The 24,279-nt window shown below is 37.3% G+C and overlaps 1 protein-coding gene across 2 annotated transcripts in view; it reads right to left on the reverse strand.

The window, feature by feature from the left end:
- Positions 1-1,735: 1,735 nt before the first annotated feature.
- Positions 1,736-24,279, reverse strand: part of LOC131068046 (uncharacterized) — a 91,757-nt gene continuing 69,213 nt past the window's right edge. For both annotated transcript variants that reach the window (XM_058003252.2, XM_058003253.2), the window contains 6 exons: positions 5,244-5,404; positions 3,583-5,023; positions 3,178-3,473; positions 2,747-3,034; positions 2,447-2,603; positions 1,736-2,310 (listed from right to left, as the gene is read on the reverse strand). In XM_058003252.2, coding sequence (XP_057859235.2) covers positions 2,021-2,310; positions 2,447-2,603; positions 2,747-3,034; positions 3,178-3,473; positions 3,583-5,023; positions 5,244-5,404 — 2,633 coding nt within the window. In that variant the 3' untranslated portion in view covers positions 1,736-2,020. The remainder of the gene's footprint in view (positions 2,311-2,446; positions 2,604-2,746; positions 3,035-3,177; positions 3,474-3,582; positions 5,024-5,243; positions 5,405-24,279) is intronic.

Here is a 24,279-nt window from a genome sequence, read left to right on the forward strand (position 1 = left end):
TTCTTCCGACTAAGGTCCTCTATCACTTTGTTCGACCAAGGATGTCTCTCCATATCTTGTACCTTTTTAGATAACTAAACATCTGTCTCATCACTAATGCTTCCAACAACAACAAAAAACTATTTCAACAAATTTAATCTCATTGAGAACTAAAACTTTAATTTGGGGGGTTACTTCCATTTGTGAATCAACACTATTGCCTTAGACTTCACACCTATATAGGACTGTGTAATACAACCAAACCAAAAAATAATTTTCTTGGTTTTTCAATCTCATAGTTAAACAATTTGAATTTAATTTGTCTAGGGTATAAAAATTTCCACCCACCATATTCTTTTTGCCTTACATGTATGCCAACTAAGCCTATTATGGAAATTGAGCCCAAGGTACTTGTATTCTTCCACCATTTCCGGCAAACATTCTTCGAAAAGGAAGCTAAGTTATTTTTTCCTCTCTTAACAGAAAGATAGTAAATTTGGTTTTGTTGGTATTCACTTGCATCAAGTGTTCTCTCAAACTATGAGCTATTTTTGCAATTAGGATGAGATTATCCACATGTAAGAGTAACTTAAATATTTATCCATTAAAATGATCCCCTCTTATTCTGCTAAACTGCTAATTACGCACTCTACCATGGTCTTGAAAAGTTTTCCAATAAGAGGATTGGCCATAATAATGTGGTAATTTGACAGGTTATTAATATCTTCAGTTTTATATAAGGATAATGACACTAATCATCTTGGATGACACTATTGAAAATGATTTTAATGTGTGATTCTAGGACTTTATTCCCCACTTGAAACATTCAGCTTGTAGCCTATCTATATCTAGCATTTCACACCCTCTACTAGACTCCGTGCGCCTTGATTGATAGGAACTTTGAATATTCTATCCATTGGATACCAATGATATTAATCCCTTTGTTTTCTTTTTGTTGTAATTTCCTCCAAATGCTTTTGGTGTTGAATTTTTCAAGACATATTGGCTCTTTAATTATTGCATGCACGTAACTTTCTTTTTTGGACCTTGTCAATTTTGCGTGACTCTTTTTTTTGGTCCATCCCAAGTTCTCTCAATGTTCTGTTTACTACTTCATGAATTAGGAGAATTGGTGTACTTTCATTGCATACATGTTACATACTCATTGTACTACTTGCTTTCTTCTTAAAAGTGTTGTTCAATGGTTGTTTTAAAGAGTTCTCAATTCTCTTGATTCATGAGAATTTTGCCTTAAAGAGATAGTTTTTTTATATTAATGGGCTTGTTCACCTTGTTGAATGTTTGTGTCAATTCCAAGCTTTACATAATTAGATTGTTACCAAATTTAAGCTCTATAGGATAGCCACCAACATCTAATTTCATCGCATTTGAAACAAAGCTATATGAGCAAATATGTCGAACACTCTTTCACTGTTGTATATTTTCAAACAAAGCTCTATTGCTTATAACATTGCCATACAAACTACATATCCTTAGCAATTCTGCCCCATAGTGTACATTCTTATTTCCATATTGCAACATTCTTTGTCAAAATTGACCTACACACCACCTAACTTGAATGATCATCCCCAACTCAATTGTAGAATTACAATCCCATGTGATGAAAGCCCCAATAAGGTCCAGGCCTCGCACATTAATCACTGCAGTTCGTTTTTTATATTATTTGCAGGACTTCTTGTGCCATCAGAGGCAGTCTATATGCAGCCCACAGAAGAGACAGTCAAAGAAAAACCCATTGACAAAAACATTATTAAATTGAGAATACAGCATTGCGAGAAATATTCATATCTTGGTACCAAAAAGGGATGGGCACACCATTGGCAATTTTGCCTTTGAAATGCTTCTCTGTCGGGATTCGCCTAGCAACTTTATTCTTGTTTTCACATAAAAATTACCAGAGCTAGGGTAATACTTTAACCAACTCGCTATCTGGCCTCACAAATGTGGCCTCATGATATGTACAAAAGAATCATTGCATTCTATAAATGAATAATTATATTACAACATAAGAGTAACCAACTTACACTACTTTATTACGAAGCTTGAAAAGTGAAGCCTGCATTGTCTCAAGGTGTTTTTTAAGCTCTTTGATATCCAACTCTGCAGACATTCTGGAACTGCTTAAAGTGAAATCTTTATCTTCTCCTGGATGTGCCACTAAATGCCTACTTAACGTTGCACATAAGATTTGGGCCTCCGAAACAGACTGTTCAAGCACAGAAAGAGTGGATTCTACGCCTTCGCCAGTGCCAGTGCTGCATTGCCGCCCAAACTTCTCTGGTGTAACAACCTTATCCAAAATCCCACTTGCTGCACATATGATGAAAAAGATATCGAAGACAGTTTTATTGGCAATTAACAGAACGAATATAAAAAGATTAAATAAAATAACAGCAGGATGTCAATTAGAAATAGCATTGATAAAAAGGCTATGCAATGTACTTACCGATATTATTCAGCTGATTTATTGCAGCTTGACCTAAAGATCCTTGAAGCTGCAATATCTGCAAAACCCCTGCAGTGATTCTGCTGAGTGATTCGATTTCTGACTTGGAAAGAAGCAGTAGATACTCTAATTCTTCCTTTGTTGCCTCAACTTCCACCTGTAAGCAGAGATTTCACAAACTAGCTAATTAAAGACAACGTCTAGCAACAGCAACAAACTGGTTTGCAATAAACCAACAATTTTCATGAACTAAACTCTTATCATTCTATAAGATCAAAAGTTTAGATACTGAGGAAGTACCGGCTCATTAATAGCTCCCTTCACACTCTCCACTATCCATTCACCCATTCCAAAATCAACATCATTATTGGATATAACCAAACGAACTTTGAGATCGACTCCACTATTGCTTGTAATTGCTGTCTCTGAACCCCAGTTGTGATTGTGCACTAATCCATTACTTTTCCCAGAAAAATCATGAGTGACTGGAATAGAAGAGCAACTTTCTACAAAATTTGTGTTTGTAGCCAATTGTGTGTTGAGATTTATGTTTTTAGGTTTTAAGACCTTAAGTCCTTCCAAACTCACCTGATAAAATGATAAAATAATTATATTATTATCACTGTATGTAAATTACAATGAGGCTTCTGCACATATCTAAATTTAAACTTCTGCAATAAAGAGACTGATAAGTTTAAACATAATAAGCTACCAAGCACACTAAAACTCACATTTATTACTTCAACAGGAGGTTTCTTGCCAGGCTTTTCAGATTGTGATAGTAGATTGCAAGAAGATTTCTGACTGCTCTTTGCACTAACACACATAGATTGAAATGCCATATGCCAGCATCTTTGTTCTCTTGGAACGGAGAATGTTTTAAGCAACTGTAACATGGATAGTTCTGTTCCACCCTCTGCACCTTCTAGAGCAAAGAGCCAATCTTGCAACTTGATATCTATCTCAATGTCATCTGGACTTGTGAGCTCCAAAGATTGATCACCATCTATTTTTTCCGAAACATAAGCTGCACATTAGTCAAAGATAATGGGTTAGAACAATTAACTTTGGAGTATGAATAGGTTGAAAATTACAAAGGATATTCCCAAAACAACACTCTTAAGAAAAAAATGCACCTTCAGTTCTGGCACTTTTGATTTGAGGTGATGACTTAAACAATTTACCCAATGGGCCTCTTGAAAGATTTTTCAGTCCATTTTTTAATCCCTCTCCTGGTCCACCATCTGGTCCTAGAATACCAAAACGGTGCAGAAGGGCTTCATTATAATTCATTCCACCTCCTAGCCGTACACCAGACATTTTTACAGTAACATTTAAACTATGGCACTCAGCATCCTGTGCTCTATACGGAAGAACGTGGACTATGCTTACATCCAAAAAGGGTAAACAGCCAGCTGAGCCATTTTGAGATGAATGGCCAATTGCTAAGTTGTCTCTAGGCACATTAATCCACAAAACTGGACGCATTTGAGGACTCTCTTGCATAAATTTTGAGTAGTTTTCTTGAGTCTGCAACAATGATCCTGTGCCATCTGGGTGATGCTTTAAAATTTTATTGTTTGGCCCTCGATCTGCCACTGAACTCTTTAATTCTGTCTCAACACAGTCAACTTGAATACTTTGCCAGCATATAACAGATGATATTACCATTGCTCCACCTAATGTTCTATGACTTACCTTAATATTTAGTGCCGTACCCAAAAACTGAACTAAGGGTGGACCTTGAACCTCCATTTGGGCAGGAATTGATTCAAGGAACTTAAGGTAGACATCATCAACAGAAAGAGTAACAGCAGTATCACTAGGAACCATTTCAACAAAGCCACCAAAAGATCCTGTCTTATCCAGACCTTTGTTTCCATTAGCCTCTTCAATGCTCTGATTTCTAGTCCTTTCTCCATCTCCACTGCCAATTTTTGAAATATCCTCACCCACTTTCCCCATATATGCATATAATTTCAAAACAAAAAGTAGTTGCTCTAAAGAGGTATTTGAAATGAACTTTTTACATGCCACAGCCATTCTGACTACACCACCTGGAGGTGGCACTGTGACCAATGGGCTGCCATCTGCTGTCACCATTGCTCCTTCCATACAAGGTTCATGCAACTCTACACACTGCCACAAACCTGATTTCCAATCTAAATGATTTTTACTCAGAGATAAATCATCAAAGTTTCCCGTTTCCAGAAATAAACTCAAATGTGCTGCTCGTATCACCCATTTCCTTTGACTGGAATCAATAGGCTGACCCTTCCATAATAAAACGCATGCTGGATCTTTATCCAGATTTAGAAGCCTAAATGTTCCAGATGGGGACTGTGCAAAAATCAAACTTTCCACATGGAGTCTCGCCCCTGTGAAGCAGTTATCAACAATGCTCCGAATTTCTTGATCTATCTTTGCAGCATCCACTGGAATTGTAATGTCAAACTCCTTGAGACTTAAGTAAAAAGAGTTTACTGAAGTATCAGGTAAAATATCACTAGGATTTACGACAATGCCATCAGCCAGGAAAGAGGCAATTCTTAAGAATGATTCCTCTTGAAGATTTATCTACAACAGCCAAATTGTTGTGAGTGATTGCTTCTTGAAAAAACATGGAATATACTCATTGATTTGATAAGCTTAAAACATATTTTAAATAGATCTTTTATGTACCCATTCAAAAAATACTTTTGAACATATTTTAGATTAAAATTTAAAGTACCCATCCGATAAATATTTCTGAACATCTTTTAGATCAACTTTTTACTTCGCATTCAAGTATTTTTACCTTGATAGGCTGGCATTGAACAACTGTCTGTGAAGCCAAAGCTGGAGGAGCAGGTGAAGGGTTCGTCTGCAAAGAGTGCAAGCATATCATAGGAACAGTGTCAACTTTTTGCCAGGATTGAGGTTCCAAAGGATAGATACTGGGCCAAAGTCTTTTAGTAGCTGCAGGAAAACGAAAAAAAAGCACAATATTAAGGAGAAACCATGTATTTTCCTGCACTTAGCAATAAATTTTGGATTCCTTAATATTTCTTTTACAAGGGGAAGGGAGAAAAGAAATTCAAATCTTGTAAAGCACACTGAATTGCCTTATCTTACATTCTAAAAATATAATTCTTCATTTGCTTCCTATCATGTGCTATGCATTTAATCAACATGAGAAATGTTGGGCACGATAAGACTATGTATTTTGATGGTTAAAATAGGCCAACTAAAATATGTTGAGGTAGACTCTAAAGCTGGCCTGATACCCTGATCTAATGACAAATTGAATTTTCAAATTTGTAATGGTATGTGATTGGTAAAAGGAACAAAGTTAGCTCATCACATCTAGGAAATTGGTATATTGTAACATAAAACAATGAAGAAGACAACATATGGCATCTTTTCTTTCCCACGACCTCTATATAATACACCAACAACTGAGCTGATCGAAGAGAACCTCAAAGTTGTCGAAAAATTAATAAATTGATTAAGTACAGCAGATTTACATTATACAATAACATATATGCTTCAATAGCAAATAAATTCAACATACATAGCCAATCCTAAATCATGCAAAAGATACTATCTGAATATTAAAATATTTTAATATACATTTCATTGTCTAACTCCTTGTTCTTACAAGAAAACTTGGAAATTTTTACTTAATTATTAATTATATAAAGTTGTAGGGTAAGAATACTAGTGTACCGATTACAGATTCGGGTACAATATGGCATGGATAAAACCCATATAATTTGCTTGTCCATTCTCAAAATTAGAGAACGAACTTGTGATGGTGAATTTACAGACTGCTACCCTAATGCAAAGGCCATGTGGGATTAAGTTATCTCTATTCAATTTGATAGTCAGTGGCTACATTCATCTATCCTTTTTGTTCATAAATGTGGTTGTTCTGCAGTTGGCAACATAGGTCCATGACAGATTGTATTTAGCACCTTGAATTCTCTCTATTTTGTGATTCCATGGCAATGTTGTAATTAACTTCTCTTTTCTGGGGGTTTTACTTACTGTATGGTATTGAAGTTAGCAAGTTGAACTTTTGGGGGAAATCCTCCATATAATGTATCTGTTTTGTACTCTACTTTTAATATAAAAAAGAAAATTTGGGCATATATGGTCCTGCATCAGGCACCCTTGGATTTGGCATTCTAAAAAAAAATGTATTTAAAAAAAACCAGGGTTGCAGGGAAACGCACCCTAAACCGTTGGAGACCCGAACCGGATACGGGTTCGCGTCTCCCGTGTGGGAGTCGCCATTGGAGGCGTTTCCGGTTACAGGAGACGTGGGCGGGAGTCAGCAAGGCGTCTCCTGACATCTCCAGGCCGAAAATAATAAAAAAATTAAAAAACGCAAAAAAAAACTTAAAAAAAACCCTAAACGTCGCGCATCATAACACATACGACAACGAAAAAGTCAACAAGTTTTTTTCATCGGTTTGCAGCGTCGCGCGAACAAAAACAACAGGTTTTTTTCGTTTCCAATTTCCGGATTTCGTCGGTTTGCAGCCACGGGTTTCATCGATTTGCAGGGAGGGTTTAGTGTTTACCACAAAAACAACAGGTTTTTTTCATTTTGCCTTCCATTTCGGCGTTAAAACAGTCAATTTTTTACCGTTTTTTGTGGGTTTCGTCTGCATTTTTGGCATTTTTCTGGGTTTCATTGATTTTATATTTTTCACAATATTGTCTAAAAAATTTCGAATTTTATTTTTCTGGTTTCAGTCTGTGTTTTTGCCATTTTTAAACTTTAGATTTTTATTTTATAATATAATATTAATATATTTAATATTTATTATTTATTATTAAATTATTAATATATTATTAATTATATCAATTACATTTATATTTATAATATTAAATTATTAATAATTAAATTATTAAATTATTAATGTATTATAAATTTATTAAATCTCTACAAAAATTTTAAATACATGCTTTCCCACCATTAAATATTTTTAAATACATGCTTTACAAAGCTGAAGATTTTCAGAATCCTGGTAACACAAGGCTACTGAATACTGTGTTATTGTGGAAGGCAATATTAAATTTATAATTTTATATGCTGTGAATGTGAGTGTATTTGTATCTGTATCGAACATTCACAGTTAATATTATTAATTTATTAACTATGAATGTCCAATCTTAATATACTGTGAGTGCAATTTTGTTTTCAATTTTACTGAATGTGAATGTGAGTCGCCATTGGATGCAGTATATTTTATTATTTTATTATTTTTCATTTTTTATTTTCAAGTATATACTGTGAGTGCAATTTTGTTTTCATTTTTTAGTGCAATAATAATATTTTTCATTTTTTATTTTCAAGTATATTAAGTATGAACATTGAGCAGTAAGAAAAAAAATTATAATCATATTATTCTTTTGTTTTAATTTTAAACTTTAATTTTTTATTCAGATTGAGCATTCAAAATGTCAGGTGGAGGAAGACAAGGGTTGTACCCACTATGAAAGTATGTTGATCGTGTTCCAGGGCCGAAAGGATCAGGTGGAACAGCCACTATCAAATGCAAACTTTGTAATTTGGGATGGAAAGGTACCTACACGAGGGTGAAGGCTCATTTCCTCCACTTGCCATGTAATGGTGTTGAAGGCTGTCCAAATGAGTGTGAAAGATATGATGCTGTGAGAGAACAGGAAAGGGCTGATGGGAAAGTTGTTATGCGAAGCTCTCATGCTTCAACAACAGGGGCAGCTACTACAACTTACAGTCATGATAGAGAGTCAGAGGTGGATGTGACTTCTAGAGGTTTAGCAACTGAACCGGCTCCCAAAAGACCACACATTGGCAGCGCAAACCCCATTGGAAGATTGTTTGATGTGCAAGGACAAGAAGCAGTTGATGCAGCCATTGGACGATTCTTTTATGCAAATGGAATATCATTCAATGTGGCTCGCTCTCCATTCTATGAAGAGATGGTTCGTGCTATCAATAATGCACCAGCAGGCTATAAACCACCTGGGTATGAGAAGCTTCGCACTACTCTTGTTGATAAAGAAAAAAGTCGATTAGAGGAACAAACTGCACCATTGAAAAGAGTGTGGGCTCAAGAAGGATGTAGTATTGTGATGGATGGGTGGACAGATGCTAGGAATCATCCACTACTTAATATCATGGTTACATGTAGCAAAGGGCCTTATTTTTTGAAGGCAATAGATTGTTCAGGGCAAGAAAAAAATGCAGAATTTCTTCATAGCCAGCTATGTGATAGCATTGAGGAGGTGGGGGCATCACATGTAGTCCAAGTTGTTACTGATGCTGCCCCTGTTTGTAAAGCAGCAGGCATGTTGGTGCAAAAGAGGTACAGGCAGATATTTTGGACACCATGTTGTGTGCATTCATTAAATAATGCTCTCAAGGATATTGGCAAGTTCCAATGGATTTCAGATCTCATAGAGAAGGGCAGAAAGATACAAATGTTCATATGTAACCATCACCATACACAAGCCATTTATCGTAAGTTTGCCAAGGTGGAACTTCTCAAACCTGCTGACACACGTTTTGCTTCTTACTTCATTCTTCTTGACCGCCTTTGTGAAGTCAAAGGAGCTTTGTGTTCCATGGTTGTTAGTGATGCATGGGCAGCTTGGAAACAATCTACATCAGATATTGCAGTTGAGGTGAGAGCTATGGTCCTTGATGAGCATTTTTGGGCTGATGTTAAGTTTGTTGTGGACTTTATTAAGCCCATATGTGAGGTGATCAAATTTGCAGATTCAGATAAGGCATGTTTGGGAGAGGTTTATGAAGCAATAGATTCCATGTGTGAAAGAGTAAAGAAGATAACTGATACAAAAGATATTTCTCTATATCCTTTGATAGAAGAAAAGTTACATGGAAAGTGGAACAAACTTAACACACCTCTTCATTGTGCTGCCTATGCCCTTAATCCTAAATGGTATGATATAGAAGTGACCAAAAAGAGAGCTCCACATCAGGATAGAGAGGTAATGAAGGGCTTTTGGGCTGCAATTAAAAAGATTTATGGCCGAGGTGAGGAAGCTTCAGTTATGAGGACTCAATGGAATAAGTTTTCACGTGGGCAAGGTGATTTTGCTTCTATGGAAGCTATATATGATATGAAAGTAAAGAAAGACCCTATAGAGTGGTGGTGGAATCATGGAAGTGAAGCCCCTGAATTGCAATCATTTGCAATACGATTACTCTCACAAGTGGCTAGCTCTTCATCTTGTGAGAGAAATTGGAGCACTTATGGGTTCATTCATTCACTGAAGAGGAACCGATTAGGATCAAAGAAAGCAGAGAACCTGGTGTACATTCATAGCTCACTTCGTCTTCTCTCTCGTGTAGATCCTGGATACAATGAGGGTCCTTCGGCAAAATGGGATCAAATTTCACCTGATGGAGACGTTGCAGCCATTGTAGATGAAGTGGTTGAAGCAGATGGACTAGCTGATTTACCCCCTGTTATTCTACCATCAAAGGAACCCGAATTCGAGAGTGATGACTATTTGGAGAGCCTCATAGCTGATGACCTTGATATGGATGATCATGGCGAAGAAGAGTAGATTATAAATATAAAATTTCTGATTTTTGCTTTCAGTTTTTGGTTTGCGTATCAGCTTGCTGTTTATCAAGCTATCTTCAATATGTAATCACTATCACTAATCAGTTTGAAACTATGACACAATGATTGTATGGCATTTTGATCCTAAACTTCATAGTTAATAGTTAATACTTAATGTTATTTCTTGTTTTGAAAGTCCAATGTCATCAGATTTTCAGATTTTTTATAAATTATTAAATTATATTAAAAAAAAAAATTTGGCGTCTCCAAGTACCCACGTCTCCTATTTTGAAAAAATAGCCGTACCAGTACCAGTACCAGTACCTGACGTCTCCAAGAACCCCCGTACCCATGCAACCTTGAAAAAAACTTATAAAAACCCTCAAACACAAAGAAATCCTAATCTTTGTTGCATAAATCGCATCAGAGCCACAACATCTATTTGTGGGTTTTTAATGGGTTGTTGGTGTCCTCACATGAGTCTCTCCTTCATCCCTCTATCATTCCCTTCTCTGTCACAATTTTTTACTTTGTTTTGTTCTTGCTTTGTTTTTTGAAACAAACTACCCAGTAACAAAGAACGAATGCCACTACAAGTTTTCTTATGCTAGCTATTGGGCTCAAAGAAATAGAGCTCTCAAGTGACGAAGACATTTCAAGAAGAGTCAGTTGGATCTATGGAGTAATTTCAAAGCCAAGGTTTGGGTTCTCAAATCTCAACCAATCGCTTTCTCCCAAAGCTCAGATTCTCCATAAATTAGTTGCCACATAGATGAGTGGGAAAATACATATGATCCTCCTTTTACTTTGTTTATGGAATCCGTAGAAGATTGGTAGTTGTTTGTGGAATTGTCATCCTTCTAATATTTTTATTGTTATAAGTTGTTTGAGAAAGTTAATTTATATTAATTTTTTTAATAATTGTTATTCTTTATTAAATTATTAATATTTAAATTTTAATATATTTTAATTTATATTTCCTTAATTTTATTTTGATTTTAAATTTAGATTTAAATGTGAAAGTTTAATTTTTATTTTGTAAAGTTTATTATTATTTATTATTGATTTATTTTTTATAATCATATTCTTCATTAACTTACTAATATTTAGATTTTAATATATTGTAATTTAGATTTAAATGTGAAAATTTAATAATTTGTTTGTATATTAAAATATTTTGAAAAATTCTATTAATAATTATAAATTAATAAATTATTAAAGCTTGCTGCTAAATCAATTTTTATCATTTGTATCTTATTAATATTTTAATTATTGTAGGATAATTAATAATGGTATCATCATTATCTAATGTTAGGGAAGTAATAACAAGTGAATCAAACCAAGCCCTAGACCTTTATTGTGGAAATGTCACTATTCTTAACAAAATTCAAGGTGGTGGAGGTTACAAATGGACATGTCAAGAGTGCCCAAAGAAGTTAAAACATTCATATGGCAGGGTCCATGGTCACCTTCACCACAAAATAAGGACAAGTTGTGTTGTATGTCAGGTTGAAAATTGATGGCCAACCAAAAAAGGGGATGTCATTTGCAAATATTACAAAATATTACAAAGAACAAAATGAAGATAATAATCTTGTTCAACATCTAAACAAAAGTCAACTCTAACTAGAACCCCCTTGCATCCATAATTAACCGCAAGAACATGTACAAGTCACAAGAGAATCAATTTAAGACCACTCCAAAAATCATACAATTTTCAAACTCGAGAATAGGAACGCAAAATATTGTCCATTGCTTCTATGCAAATGGGATTTGCATTTAATGTGGTGCATGCTCCATATTGGCAAAGATGGTCAGGTTAATTATTGAGGCTCCAAAAGAATACAAAAGCCCAAGCTACGAGAAAGTTCATACCACTCTTTTGGCTAAAGAAGTGACATTATTGACATACAATTGTAGATGATTCAAACTTCATGAAAAATTTCAAAGATTATCATTTGTGAAGAATGAAAGGATGCTAGAAATAAGTAAGTGATCATATGATTGCAATGAGTCCAAAGGAAGCAATATTCTTGAAAACAATTTAATGCAAGGTTGATGAAAAAGATATTCAATTTATTACTAATATTCTAATTGATGCAATTGAGTCAATGGGACTAGAAAATATTGTTCAAGTGATCACAGATAATGCTCCAAGATCCAAGATCCTAGACTCCAAACGCTTAAAAAATGCAAGCATCAAGACCATAGAGCCATAATTAGGACCTATGAGGTTAGAAATAGTGTTTTGCTCTTTTGGGCGTTTTTTTTTTTATTTTGAGGGGTTTAATGCAACCAAATCAGACCCACAGGACTCTTCAGTGCCAGCAAGCCTGAAAGAGGATCACCCAGACTCACAGCCAAGACTGCAGACCTTGTTTATCCTGGCTCAGCTTAGGACTCAGCAGGTTTGCCAAGCACCCAAAGAATCATGTAACTATGGTAAAAGTTAAGACTTAATCCTTCGAAATTGATGCCACTCACTTCAACCATATGGATTTGGCTCCTTGGTCTGCCATCACAATTCTAACTAACATCATGCTCATCAAGTAGACGATGAATTAGCTGGGTTCATATCAGGTGACTAGTCTATGCTAGGATGCAAACAAATTTTAATCTATAAAGTTGAAGTTGTGATTAGGCTAAACCATGCTTAAACTGATGAATTACACCTGAGAACAGCTTGTGAATTATGAAAATATACCTTTTATATGATGTGTAGATTATTAACATACTTATGTCTCAAAAGTCTAAAGGCGGAATACAAGGCTGACAAAGAGAATATAACTTAAGGATAAAAAACGCAGAAAATATTCCATATTTTAACCAGAAGCAGAATAGAAATAGAAAACCATGAACAGACACACAAAACAAGCTAAAGCAAAGAGCAGGCTGCACACCAAGTTTTCATTTATTGAACTCTTCAGTGTGATAGATATAAATGAATCTACAAAAGAAAAGGAGGAACCTTCATTTGCTGTGAACAAATAATGAACTCCCTAAATGCCACCCATTGGCATTAGGAGAATAGTTAGTCCAAAAGGAAAGGAGGGTGGCCTTGAGCAGCATTCATAATGCCTTATGGGAATTGAATCAATCCCATTCTCTCCAGATGATGATGTGTAACTGCAAGAGGATGCAAAGTTTCTGATCGAGTCTAGTAGCTACCCAGAGATCAAAGCAATGCTGAGGAAATCACTTTGGTAATTGTACCCATGTGTGCCCCTATTGGCCTCTGGCATTCCCTGGAACAAACAAATGCTAGCTTATTGCCCTGAGGGCTGTTTATAGTTCTATTTATTCTGAGATAAATTGAAAATCATTATGCTGATTATAAATATTCCTCATAAAATGTTTGATTCCCACCCTCTCCCATTGCTCAGAAGCATAAGTGCGCTAAGGGCACCCCTATATATGGTCGAGCACATACCAACCCTACTATTAGATTAGAGCTGGGTGCCATACTATCGATAAGGACACATAAATGACTTCATTGGCTGAGCTAGTAATGCAAATCCGTACTTGTGATAAGCAAGAGAAACACGCTTTTACATTAAAAATTGCTTGATACTATATTATTAATTATAGTCACTGCTGCATATAGTTCTGATGGAAAAGCCCTATGTATGGAAAACTGGCCACTCATGATTGCTAAAAACAAAAACTGACAAAATGGGAATGCTTCTCTTTAGGAAAAAAGGATTAAATTTGTTTTAAGCAATTAATGGCAAAATTAGAAAGCACCAGGAACTAGCTATAACATAAACTAGTACTGGAAGAAGCAGACAAGTGTTTCAAGTTATTACAATAACCATATTCAAAATATGTTAATCGTCATTAGAGCATATAGTGCAAAAGATTGAACAAATTAACTGAGGCTCTGTGCCTAAAAACATAAGACTACACAAAAACATCTGAGACTACCATCCCTGTTCATGGAGAGCTTTGTAATGACTGCCATGTACTGTCCCTGCTGATCCATATACCTAATCTGATTCTCCTGATATTCCAGCATCTGCAAATAACACTTCTCCAGAACACGATTAGTAAATCCTCTCTAAAATTGGTTGAGTCAGGCCCTGAATGCTTCTTTAAGTAGTTTGACTGAAGTTGATAATCATGGTATCTCTGAGGTAAGAATCAAACTATGGGAGAAATGGCATGCTACCGGCCTAGGATAAGGTTTACCCATGAGGATACAAGTGACTGGTAATCCAAGTCCAGACTCCAGTGTACATTTATAGCTTTAGACGTAACAAAATTTTGGTCAAACAGGGAAACTGGAATACAGATGAGCTCCTGGACAGATGAAAATAAGAATTAGACATGCTGATTCAACTAGGGATAGAAAGAAACTGGCTACACAATGCACATACAACAAAGGCCCTGGCTAAACTTGTTTTTGGAGTTCACACTTTTGTGCTTATTTGGCTAGAGAGGAAGACCGATTCGATGTACTAGGGGTCTTTGATGACATCTAAAAGTTCCTGGTGTTCATTTTTAATATTACCTGTGAACTAAGGATAAGATGCAGACTATGTGAAGGACCTGGCATAGGGACCAATATAAGGCTGCATGGTATCAATCGTCCTTCATCTCTGATAGACCATAGTGTTTTTAGTTTTATTTTCCAACAGAATCTGCTTGGAACTACTCCTCAACCCTTGCTTTTTTAACTTCTCATTACACTTGCACTTGCAGAAAGTTGTAATCCTTTTTATAGCCATATCTGCCATCCCAAGGCTTCATCTAGGAGTAATGAATGCTGGTTTCTCTTCTAACTTCAACAGAATAGAGATAAGGGTGTAAACCCATTGATCCTCCCACAAGGATTATAGACTTATGTACGTTGTTGCTAATTAGTATTGAAAGGTTGCAAAACCCTTCTGAAGTCCTTGTGACTTGATATCATATGCAACCGTGGTTAATAATTAATCAAATTGTAACAGCACAACATACATAGGCACATTGCATTCAGTTTTATTTGTAATGTGGGTGTTGTGATATCCATGGTTCATCATCTGTCCTGTCCAACATGCAGTCCCAGCTAAGTTGAACATTTTTTTTAAATTCCACAATATACTCATACCCATAAGCACTATGTATTCTAAGGCATCATATCAGATCTACAATGCCAGCTGTATTGTATACTCTACCCGAAAAAATAAAGCACGAAATGCAACAGTTACAAAAGGGAAACAATCGTGGCAGTGGAAAATGTGAGCAGGAAATAAAATGCAAAAAGGTATTATATGCAACACACAGATGATGCAGCGGGCTGAAGAATGTCGATGACATTGTAGATAGCAGACAAGGACATAATATATGATGAGTTCAAAGATGACAAAAGTGAAAAGCTTGTCCACTAGTCAATATTCTACATCATGTTTGTGTTGGAAAAAACAAACAAAATAAAAAATAAGGCTTTGTCATTTTGAATCACCGCTCTAGGTAAAAGACTTCATCTGCCTAGGGATAATGTGCATTCACGGAATGTTTAGAATAATAAAAAGAGAGGTGGGTATAAGAAAGTAATAAACACTAAAGAATGTGGAGAAAAAATATTTTGAAGACAACTGAGAAATGGAGAAGATGCTACCATGTGAAACACTCATGGTAACAACCACTCAAAATGTTGATCATGCAAGTGTAAAAAGAAAATGAACAAGTTTCTCCACCACTTCAAACTAGGATTAATTTTTTACCATGGTTCACAAAAGGGGTTAAGAGGAGACAAGTCATGAGAGATCCATCGGAAGATGATCTCTTCAGCGCAGTTAGTGTGCACATTAATCATGACTATGTTATTTGGAATTTCGGAGTTCAGACATTCACTAGATGTTTGTAACTCACCATGATCAGTATGAATGATCACATAGTTGGAAATTTGGAATGATGCCCTGCCACATAGTTATGATACATTTTCTCATGACGAAGACTTCATGTAGAAGTTCTATGACATCAACAAACCACAAGATTACATTAGTCATTTTCCAGTTTGCATGGGCCAGCTGTTTGGAGTGCATTTTCAGTGAAGCAAGTTTGGGAGTTTACTATCAATTGGGATGCAACTTCCCATGTTTGAGGCAATATCACTAAAATTTTGAAAATGCCTTGGACATAGAAGCACCAATGTATACAATCCCAATGAGTGCGAGTGGTCACTTCTCACAAAACTTATTCATATCAACTTAAATACAATATGTTTTCTCTCATTATCCTATATTTGCATTTGCTTGAATAAAGCAATCAATAAATGTCTATAAAACTTATACCAGTGCCATGGTAACTTCTGGGGTTAATGATTTAAAGTTTTAAACAAACAAACTAGACTGAATGCACCATAAAATGTTGGCTTGCAAATCAAAAAAATCACCATGGCATGAATAAGCATGTCCACTTACCAAGATGCAACATATGAACCAAGTTCTCTACAGTTGAGGACGTCAGCAAACATCCACTGTGCTCAAACTTGATAGATCATGTCAGTTTGACAGTTCTGCATGGCCCTTTAGGTTTGAGAGATGCAAGTATTGGTACCTATTTCAAATTGCAGAAGGTTTCTAGATAGCCCTTCTGTACTATTTTTTGTGAACAACTTGTCAGTTGTCCTACACAAACAGACAATCAGTGCATATATCCTGTTGGAGATATTCTCCAGCAGACAAACCTCCAACTCAGGCAGCTAAAGACAATGTGGCATGAATAAGCGTTTCCTCTCACCAAAATTTGACACATGAATCAAGTTCTCCACAGATAAAGATATAAACAAATATTTGTTGTGCTCAAACCAGATTGATCTTGTCACTTTGACAGTTGTGCATAGCCATGTTTTGGGAGAAGCAAGTATGGGTACCTATTTACAATGGTTTCTAGATGACCCTTATATTAGACACAATGCACCACTGAGAGGGGGGTGAATCAGTGGTTCTCAATCTTTTCCTTTAACTATCCTATGTGCGTATGCCGGTTATCAGATCTAACTCAATGCAGACTTACTGGTTAGTGGGAAGACTAATCACAAATGCATTCACACATAGAGGGACATCACATAACACCAACATATATGAAGAAAACCCAAGATGGGAAAAACCTTGGTGAGAAATGCTGCTGGAGACTATAGCTCCAATCCAACCTCACAATGAATCCCTAATTACACTGTTTAGGGCACCAACCCAACGAGCAACAACCCCTGATTTAGGGCACCAACCCAAGGAGCTACAACCCTTGATTTTAGGGCACCAACCCAAGGAGCTTGTTGTGACCATTTCACACATCGCCCCATTAGAATGGGGACCCCCTCTTTTTCTTAGGGTTTTGCTTTCCCTTAGTTAGGTTTTCTCTCTGCTTGCTAGGTTTGGAGTGAGTGAGTGGTCGCTTGGGCTAGGTAAATTAGGGTTTCTTCCGAGAGCTCATCTTAGGGTTTCTTTCAAGCTGAGTCTAGCCTGGTTTTGGGAGGTCATTAGTTGTCTACCTGGAACCCTAGGTTTGCCTTAGTGGAGCTTTTCCTTTCAAGGGAATGAAGATGGATAGATTGAGTGAAAGAGATGGTAGGTCTCAGGTCAGGGTAGGTCTGGAATGATGATTTTCTTGTCAAATTCTTGTTTTCCTCCAGGTCCGAGTCGATTAAGCGGAGTCAGTGGTCAGGGAGAGATGGAAGTGGCAATTTCAAAAGTGGATGAGTAAATGCACTAGATGATGATTGAAGGAGTTTTGAAAGGATATCCAAGGTTTGAAGTATCAAAATAATGGAAGTTAGCCTGGAAGAGGAAATTGGCTCCTGACCCTTCCAAAGGGTCCAAAGCGAAATCCTCACCTGACCCCCAATTTTGGCCTAAGGCATGTAGAATGAAGTTTTTTGAGTCAAGTGGACCGCAAGTAGACATGATGGTACTATGGAGAGATGAAGTTGATCAAGTTTGGATTGATGAGAAGTGGAATTGAGTGTGAAATCAACCTAAAATAGGGATTTCGCTCCTGACCCTTCTAAAGGGTCCAAAGCGAAATCTACCTTTTCTCCACTTTGCTCAAGGATTTGATCAAAATTGTAGACTTTTGAGGCATAATTGAGAAAGTTTGATGCAACTTTGCCTTAGGGAGGAGGTTTTAGACCTTGGGAGGATGAAATCAACCTAAAAGAGGAATTTCGCTCCTGACCCTTCCAAAGGGTCCAGAGCGAAATCTTCCTTTTTGCCTTCCTTTGGCCTTAAAACCTAGTTTGACCTTGCCTAGACCCTGTTTGATGGAGGTTTGTCTTGATTGCAATGAAAGGAAGTTGAATTGACCAAGTTTGTACGAGAATGAGTTAAAAGGAAGACGAAAATCAACCTGGGAAGTGATTTTCGCTCTTGACCCTTCCAAAGGGTCCAGAGTGAAAATCCTTGGAGACCTCAATTTCTTCCTTGTCTAAGCCAAGTTCTTAGTTTCTAAGGCATGTTTGGAGGTGTTTTTGAATGTTCTAGACTTAGGAAGTGAGTAAAGGTGGAAAAAATGAAGGATTCTAGCCTAAAGGGTGAATTTCACTCCTGACCCTTCCAAAGGGTCCAGAGCGAAATTCTTGAAAACACTCATTTCTCCCTTGGCCAAAGTCAGGATCTTGGTGGAGATGCAAGAGGAAGGATCTATGTTTGCCTCCCAAAGAGGATTGGAGTTGGAAAAGTCAAGAATCAAGCTCAAAACATGATTTTCGCTCCTGACCCTTCCAAAGGGTCCAGAGCGAAAAATCCTTGTAGCTCTTATTTTCTTCCCTGTTTTGGCTAGGCGTTGGTATGATGGAGGATGAATTGGTGTGTTTTTTCCTTGAGAGGGAGTTGGATGCTTTGGAAGATCAAGATTTTAGCCTAAAAGAGAATTTCGCTCTTGTCCCTTTAATCTTCTCTAGGAGACAAACATAGATGATTTTCCACCTAAGGAACACAGAGATCATTTTCCACCTAAGGAACAAGGTTTTAAGCCCATTCAAGGTAGCAAATGAGGTTTATAGTGAATTTTGCTCCTGACCCTTCGTTTGCTACCTTCAATGGGCTTAAAACCTTGTTCCTTAGGTGGAAAATGATCTATGTTTGCCTCCCAGAGAAGATTAAAGTTTGAAAAATGAGCAATCAAAGCTTAAATCATGATTTTTGCTCCTGACCCTTCCAAAGGGTCCAGAGCGAAAATCTACCTAGGACTCATTTCCTCCCTAGTTTGGCCGGATTTTGATGTCCAAGGCATGTTGAAAGGGAGAATGAACATGTTGTTGCCTTTGGGAATGTTTGAAAGCATTGAAAAGTGAATGATTTTAGCCAAGAAAGGAAATTTCGCTCCTGACCCTTCCAAAGGGTCCATAGCGAAATTCCTTGCAACCCTATTCTTTTAACCTTGCTTAAGCTCAAGAGCTTGCTCCTTAGGTGAGAGGGATGAAATTTTACCTTGCAATGAAGATTGGGATTGAAAGGATGAAGAATCAAGTCTAGAAATGGAAATTCGCTCCTAACCCTTCCAAAGGGTCCAGGGCGAAATTGTGCAAAACCTATCTTTTCCCTTAAGTTTATGCCAAGTCTAGTGTGGATCAAGATCAAAGAAGTCCTTAGGAATGACTTCAAATTGCCAATGATTATCAAATTTGAAGGAATTGAGCCAAATATTGAAAATCGCTCCTGACCCTTCCAAAGGATCCAAAGCGAAAATTCTTCAATCACTTATTTTTCCTTGCAAAATCAAGTCAAACTTGGGTTTTTATAGCTTGGTTGAGTGAGGAGAAGTGTTTTCTTGCCTTTTGAGGTGGATTCAAGTTGAAATGATGGAGGAATAAGCTCAAAACAAGATTTTCGCTCTTGACCCTTCCAAAGGGTCCAGAGCGAAATTCTGGATAGGTCCTGTCCCTGGCTAGGTTTTTGAGCAAATTTTCCTTTTTAGGCCTTGTGAAGATCAAACCAATGTTGCCAAGTTGGGAAGTGGATTCAATATGAGGGAGTCCAGATGAAGTGAAGTGAAGAAAGTGAAATTGAGTGTGAATAGGCAAGCAAAAAGTGAATTTCGCTCCTGACCCTTCCAAAGGGTCCAGAGCGAAATTCTTCAAAATCACTATTTCCCCTTTGTGTCAAGACAAGATTTTGATCCCTGAGGCATGAAAAGATTCGAGGGAGGTTATTTGAGCCTTGCAAGATAAATTGAAAATGGAGGAGATGGAAAATTAAACCTAAAAGGTGAATTTCGCTCCTGACCCTTCCAAAGGGTCCAGAGCGAAATTCACAAAAAGTCATGTTCTCCTCCAAGATAAGATTGAGCCAAGCCAGTGATCAAGGTGAATGGACCTTGGAGACTGCCTTAGAGAAGGTTGTCAATCAAACAAAGGTGAGTTTTGACCTAAAGAAGAAATTTCACTCCTGACCCTTCCAAAGGGTCCAAAGCGAAATTCCCATTATCACCTAATTTGCCCATGTGAGAAGCTAAAAGGATGGATCCCTAGAATTTGTTGAACTAAAACAAGCATATGCTCACCTTCTGAAGGATTTTGGAATGAAAAAATGGGGTAATTAAGGCCTAATCAAGAAAATTGCTCCTGACCCTTCCAAAGGGTCCAGGGCGAGATCCTTGAGAAAGCCTATTCTTCACCTTGTTTAGACCTTGACCAAGACAAGTTGCAAAATTATAATGATAAGAACATGAAGTGATGACAAATCAAGGTTGTGAGGATGTTGATTAATGGAGTGAATAAACCTAGGTGAGAGGTTCAAGCAAGCTTCCTTGGAATAATTTAAGCCTTCCTCATACTTTGAGCATTCTAGTGCCTATGGAGGATGTGCCTTCATCAAACCTTGATCAAACTTTAGCATCCACTAGGCTTACCTATATCCTCCCATTAAATTGCTAACTAAACCTCACTTATGAAAATAAGACAAATTCGCAAGAGCTAAGGCTTAAAGTAAAAAAAAAAAACCAACCTTTAGGCTTTGAAATTATCCAAAAAATTAAGAAATCCCCACTTTGGCGCTCAAAGCATTTTATTTTTGTTTTTAATCAAGTCGGCCTAATGGCAAAATGAGGTGAGCGCCCTATAAAGGAAAGGTTTGTTTCGATTTTTTTAAATCATTCATTCATTATTTCTTATGCGAATTGGAGAGCAGACCCATAAGTGTGAATTCTAGCTGGTTGAAGGCGAATTTCTTGATTAAGAGCTAGTTGAAGGCGAATTTCCAGATTTTGGAGGAAACTTGAAGGTTGATTGAAGGTTGAAGCCATCAAAGGGAAGGACCTGAAATTCAAATTAAGGATCTTTGTCCAGCAGATCTCCATTTTCCTTTATCCATTTTTTCAAGGTTGATAGCTAAAATCAAAGAAAGGGTATGTATAATAAGATTTTTTTTGAAAGCTTATTCAAAATTTAATTTGATTTTCCATAGCAATCCTTTGTAAGGTTAAGTCTTGTATAATCTGATTTAATTGATAAGTAACATCAATTTGGAAATTCATAATTCTAAGGATTTATCATATTATTTTCAAATTGTAATCTTCTTATTTCCTTGAAAGGTCTCAAATCTCCTATCTTAAGATATCATGCTCAAACCTAACTTAGGCATTCCTTGTAGGTATCAAATGACAACCCCCAAAGCCAGTGGATCCACTACCCGGCAGGCTCTCATCAAGGAGGATCAGAAGAACGATGAATTGGAGACTAGGATTGTGTCCAAGTGGAGCAATATTGGAGACACCAATCTAGGAAACTTCAATGTGAAGAAGTTTCGGGAAGTGCCCTACATCGGCAAGTCGTCACTTGTTGCGAAGAGGATAATTGAGAGTGGCATCATCAAGGCCGCAGGTTTCCCTCCTGCAGTCAAGTGTCACGAGTTGATGATCGAATGTGCCCGGCACTATGATTCACATTCAAGGACGATCGTAGCTGAGGATGGAACTGTCTTAGCCTACCTTTCAGAGGAAGCTATAAGTGAAGCTTTTCATCTCCCGAAGCAGAGAGACATGATCTACAAAAGTTTGGAAGGAGCTAAGTCTATCTACGAGGATGATCTTGATTCCTGTCTGAACTTCATCAACAAGAATTGGTTGCTCAAATGTAGACCTCACCTGAACAAGATTCCCAATACGCCACACAGAATTGATTTCCAAGAAGAATTCAAGGACTTGATAACCATGCTCAATCAGGTTACTAGTGCCTCTCAAGCCTTTTTCTTCAACAAATGGATGTTCTTCTTCATACAAGTGATTGTGCAAGGAAAAGGAAAGCTCAATTGGGCTAGAATCATTAGTAATAACTTGGACATGCAGTTGAGGAGGCTAGCCCCTACCAAGTCATTTCACATGAGTTCAAATGTCATATATTCCTTAGTCAAAAGTTTTTAGTACGCAGGGCTACCACACAGAGGAGTTGTCGAGAGAGGACCCGGAGAGATAAGAGTTTGTGATTCTTATGTTCAACTACATCATCCGCCAAGGAATGACTACAAGCTAATCAATGACACCTTCACGATGTATATCACCACGACATTGCAAGGAGGGATTCATCATCGATTATCTCCGGAAGCACAAGAACTCGTGAAGAAGCATGGTGCATGGTTCATTCAGTTTCCAAAATTCACCTATATCGGGGTCCATGGATGCCCTTCACCTCCCTACATGTTGCCAAGATATCCTACAGACAGAATAATATTACTTGAGGTGACTAGACAATTGGCAGCTTATGCTAAAGCATCAAGGCATAAGCATGGAAATGGTATCCCGGTACCCATCCTGCTAGGAAATTCAATTGAAACATGTCCTAGTTCTCAAGCCGCGGAAGATGCAAAGAAAGAATTATCTCTATATTCATTCACATCCTTTGCCTTCACATCCTTTGCCTCAAGGGAGAATTTTGACCCTCGTGGTCACATGGAAGGGACAGTCGAAAAGAAGTACAAGCATGAGTTTCAAGTAGAGGATTTTTGGATGGATATTCAGGATGATATAGAGGTGAAAAGAAAGATGCATTCCAGATTACCCTTGGATCTCATCAGGAAATGTAAAATTTACAGAGTAGCCGATCAAGCCCAGGACAATGGTAGATATCTCCAATCTTCCTATGAAAAAGAAGATAAAGAAGTGAAGATAGATTGGAACAAGCCCGAAGTTGCAGACTTAAGAGCATTGATGGATCCTGTTTTAACTTGCACTCGCAGATGGGTGGATGTACAGCATCAAAAGTTGAAAGAGCAGAATGTATCTATGACATTCACCCTGGAAACAAGAACAGAAGAAGGGGAAGCAAGTGTGAGTGAGAATACTTCTCATTCCAAGGGATCAAAGAGAAAAGAAGGACCTGAGAAGAGAGAGCCTTCCAAGAAGAAACAAAAGGTGAATCCTGATCGTCCACCGAGTACATCTTCTAGGCATGAAAAAGAAGCAAGTCAAGGAGAAGATCAAAGGCAGATAGTGTATGAAATTGACGAGTCTATGGAATCCATGGTGCAGAATGATAAACAAGGCAAAGGACAAACACCTCAGCATTCATCGAGTCAATCTCTTCAGGTTGGTGCTAATGAACAACAAGAAGAAAAGAATGATGATGAAGCAACATCTCCTTTCAGGGAAGATAGACCTCTGCCTAAAGAAATACAAGTGAGGGAAAGGAAGTCTTCCATTCCAGATTGGCTAAAAGAAAGGCTGACAAGGGTAGTTGTGGTCGAAGAGGAAGAACAAGTGTTCAACTTGGAAAGTCTCATAGGAAGTTCTCATGAAGAGATCGAAAAGAGGAAGGCCACAAAGATGTCAAAAGTAATTAGAGATGAAGCAGGATCCATAAAGGTACAGATAGCTACACCAGTGGTAGACAAGTATGAGGATGAGATTCTAGCAGAAGAATATGATCTAGAGACATTTGATCTTGGTCCGCTTACCTCTGAGCAGGCCATGGAAGAAGCAACTGATTCAATGAGGGCACTTAATGACAAACTCAAGGAAGAAATGGAAAAGAAAAAGAAGCTAGAAAGAGAGGTTAGTGCTTGGAGAAATTACTTTAGTCATCTTAGTCAGCCATTGAGACGACAAGATCCAGCAATATCACCTTTGCAGGCACTTCCTCCCGAATCGGTAAATGAGGCAAAAAGGATGAAGAACTTAGCTCAACTCATGAATTCTTGGATTGATGAATCTTACAAGGTTGCCATTGAATTTAAAACAAGGATGATGAAGACAGTCCATCGGGCTATCCAGGGTCTTGAAATCACTCATAATCTTTTGGTAACTTTAGATGCATTCGCTCACACTAGAGATGTTGTCATCCCAGTCTTGCAA

This window comes from Cryptomeria japonica, chromosome 6 (assembly GCF_030272615.1).
Source record: "Cryptomeria japonica chromosome 6, Sugi_1.0, whole genome shotgun sequence".
NCBI lineage: Eukaryota > Viridiplantae > Streptophyta > Pinopsida > Cupressales > Cupressaceae > Cryptomeria > Cryptomeria japonica.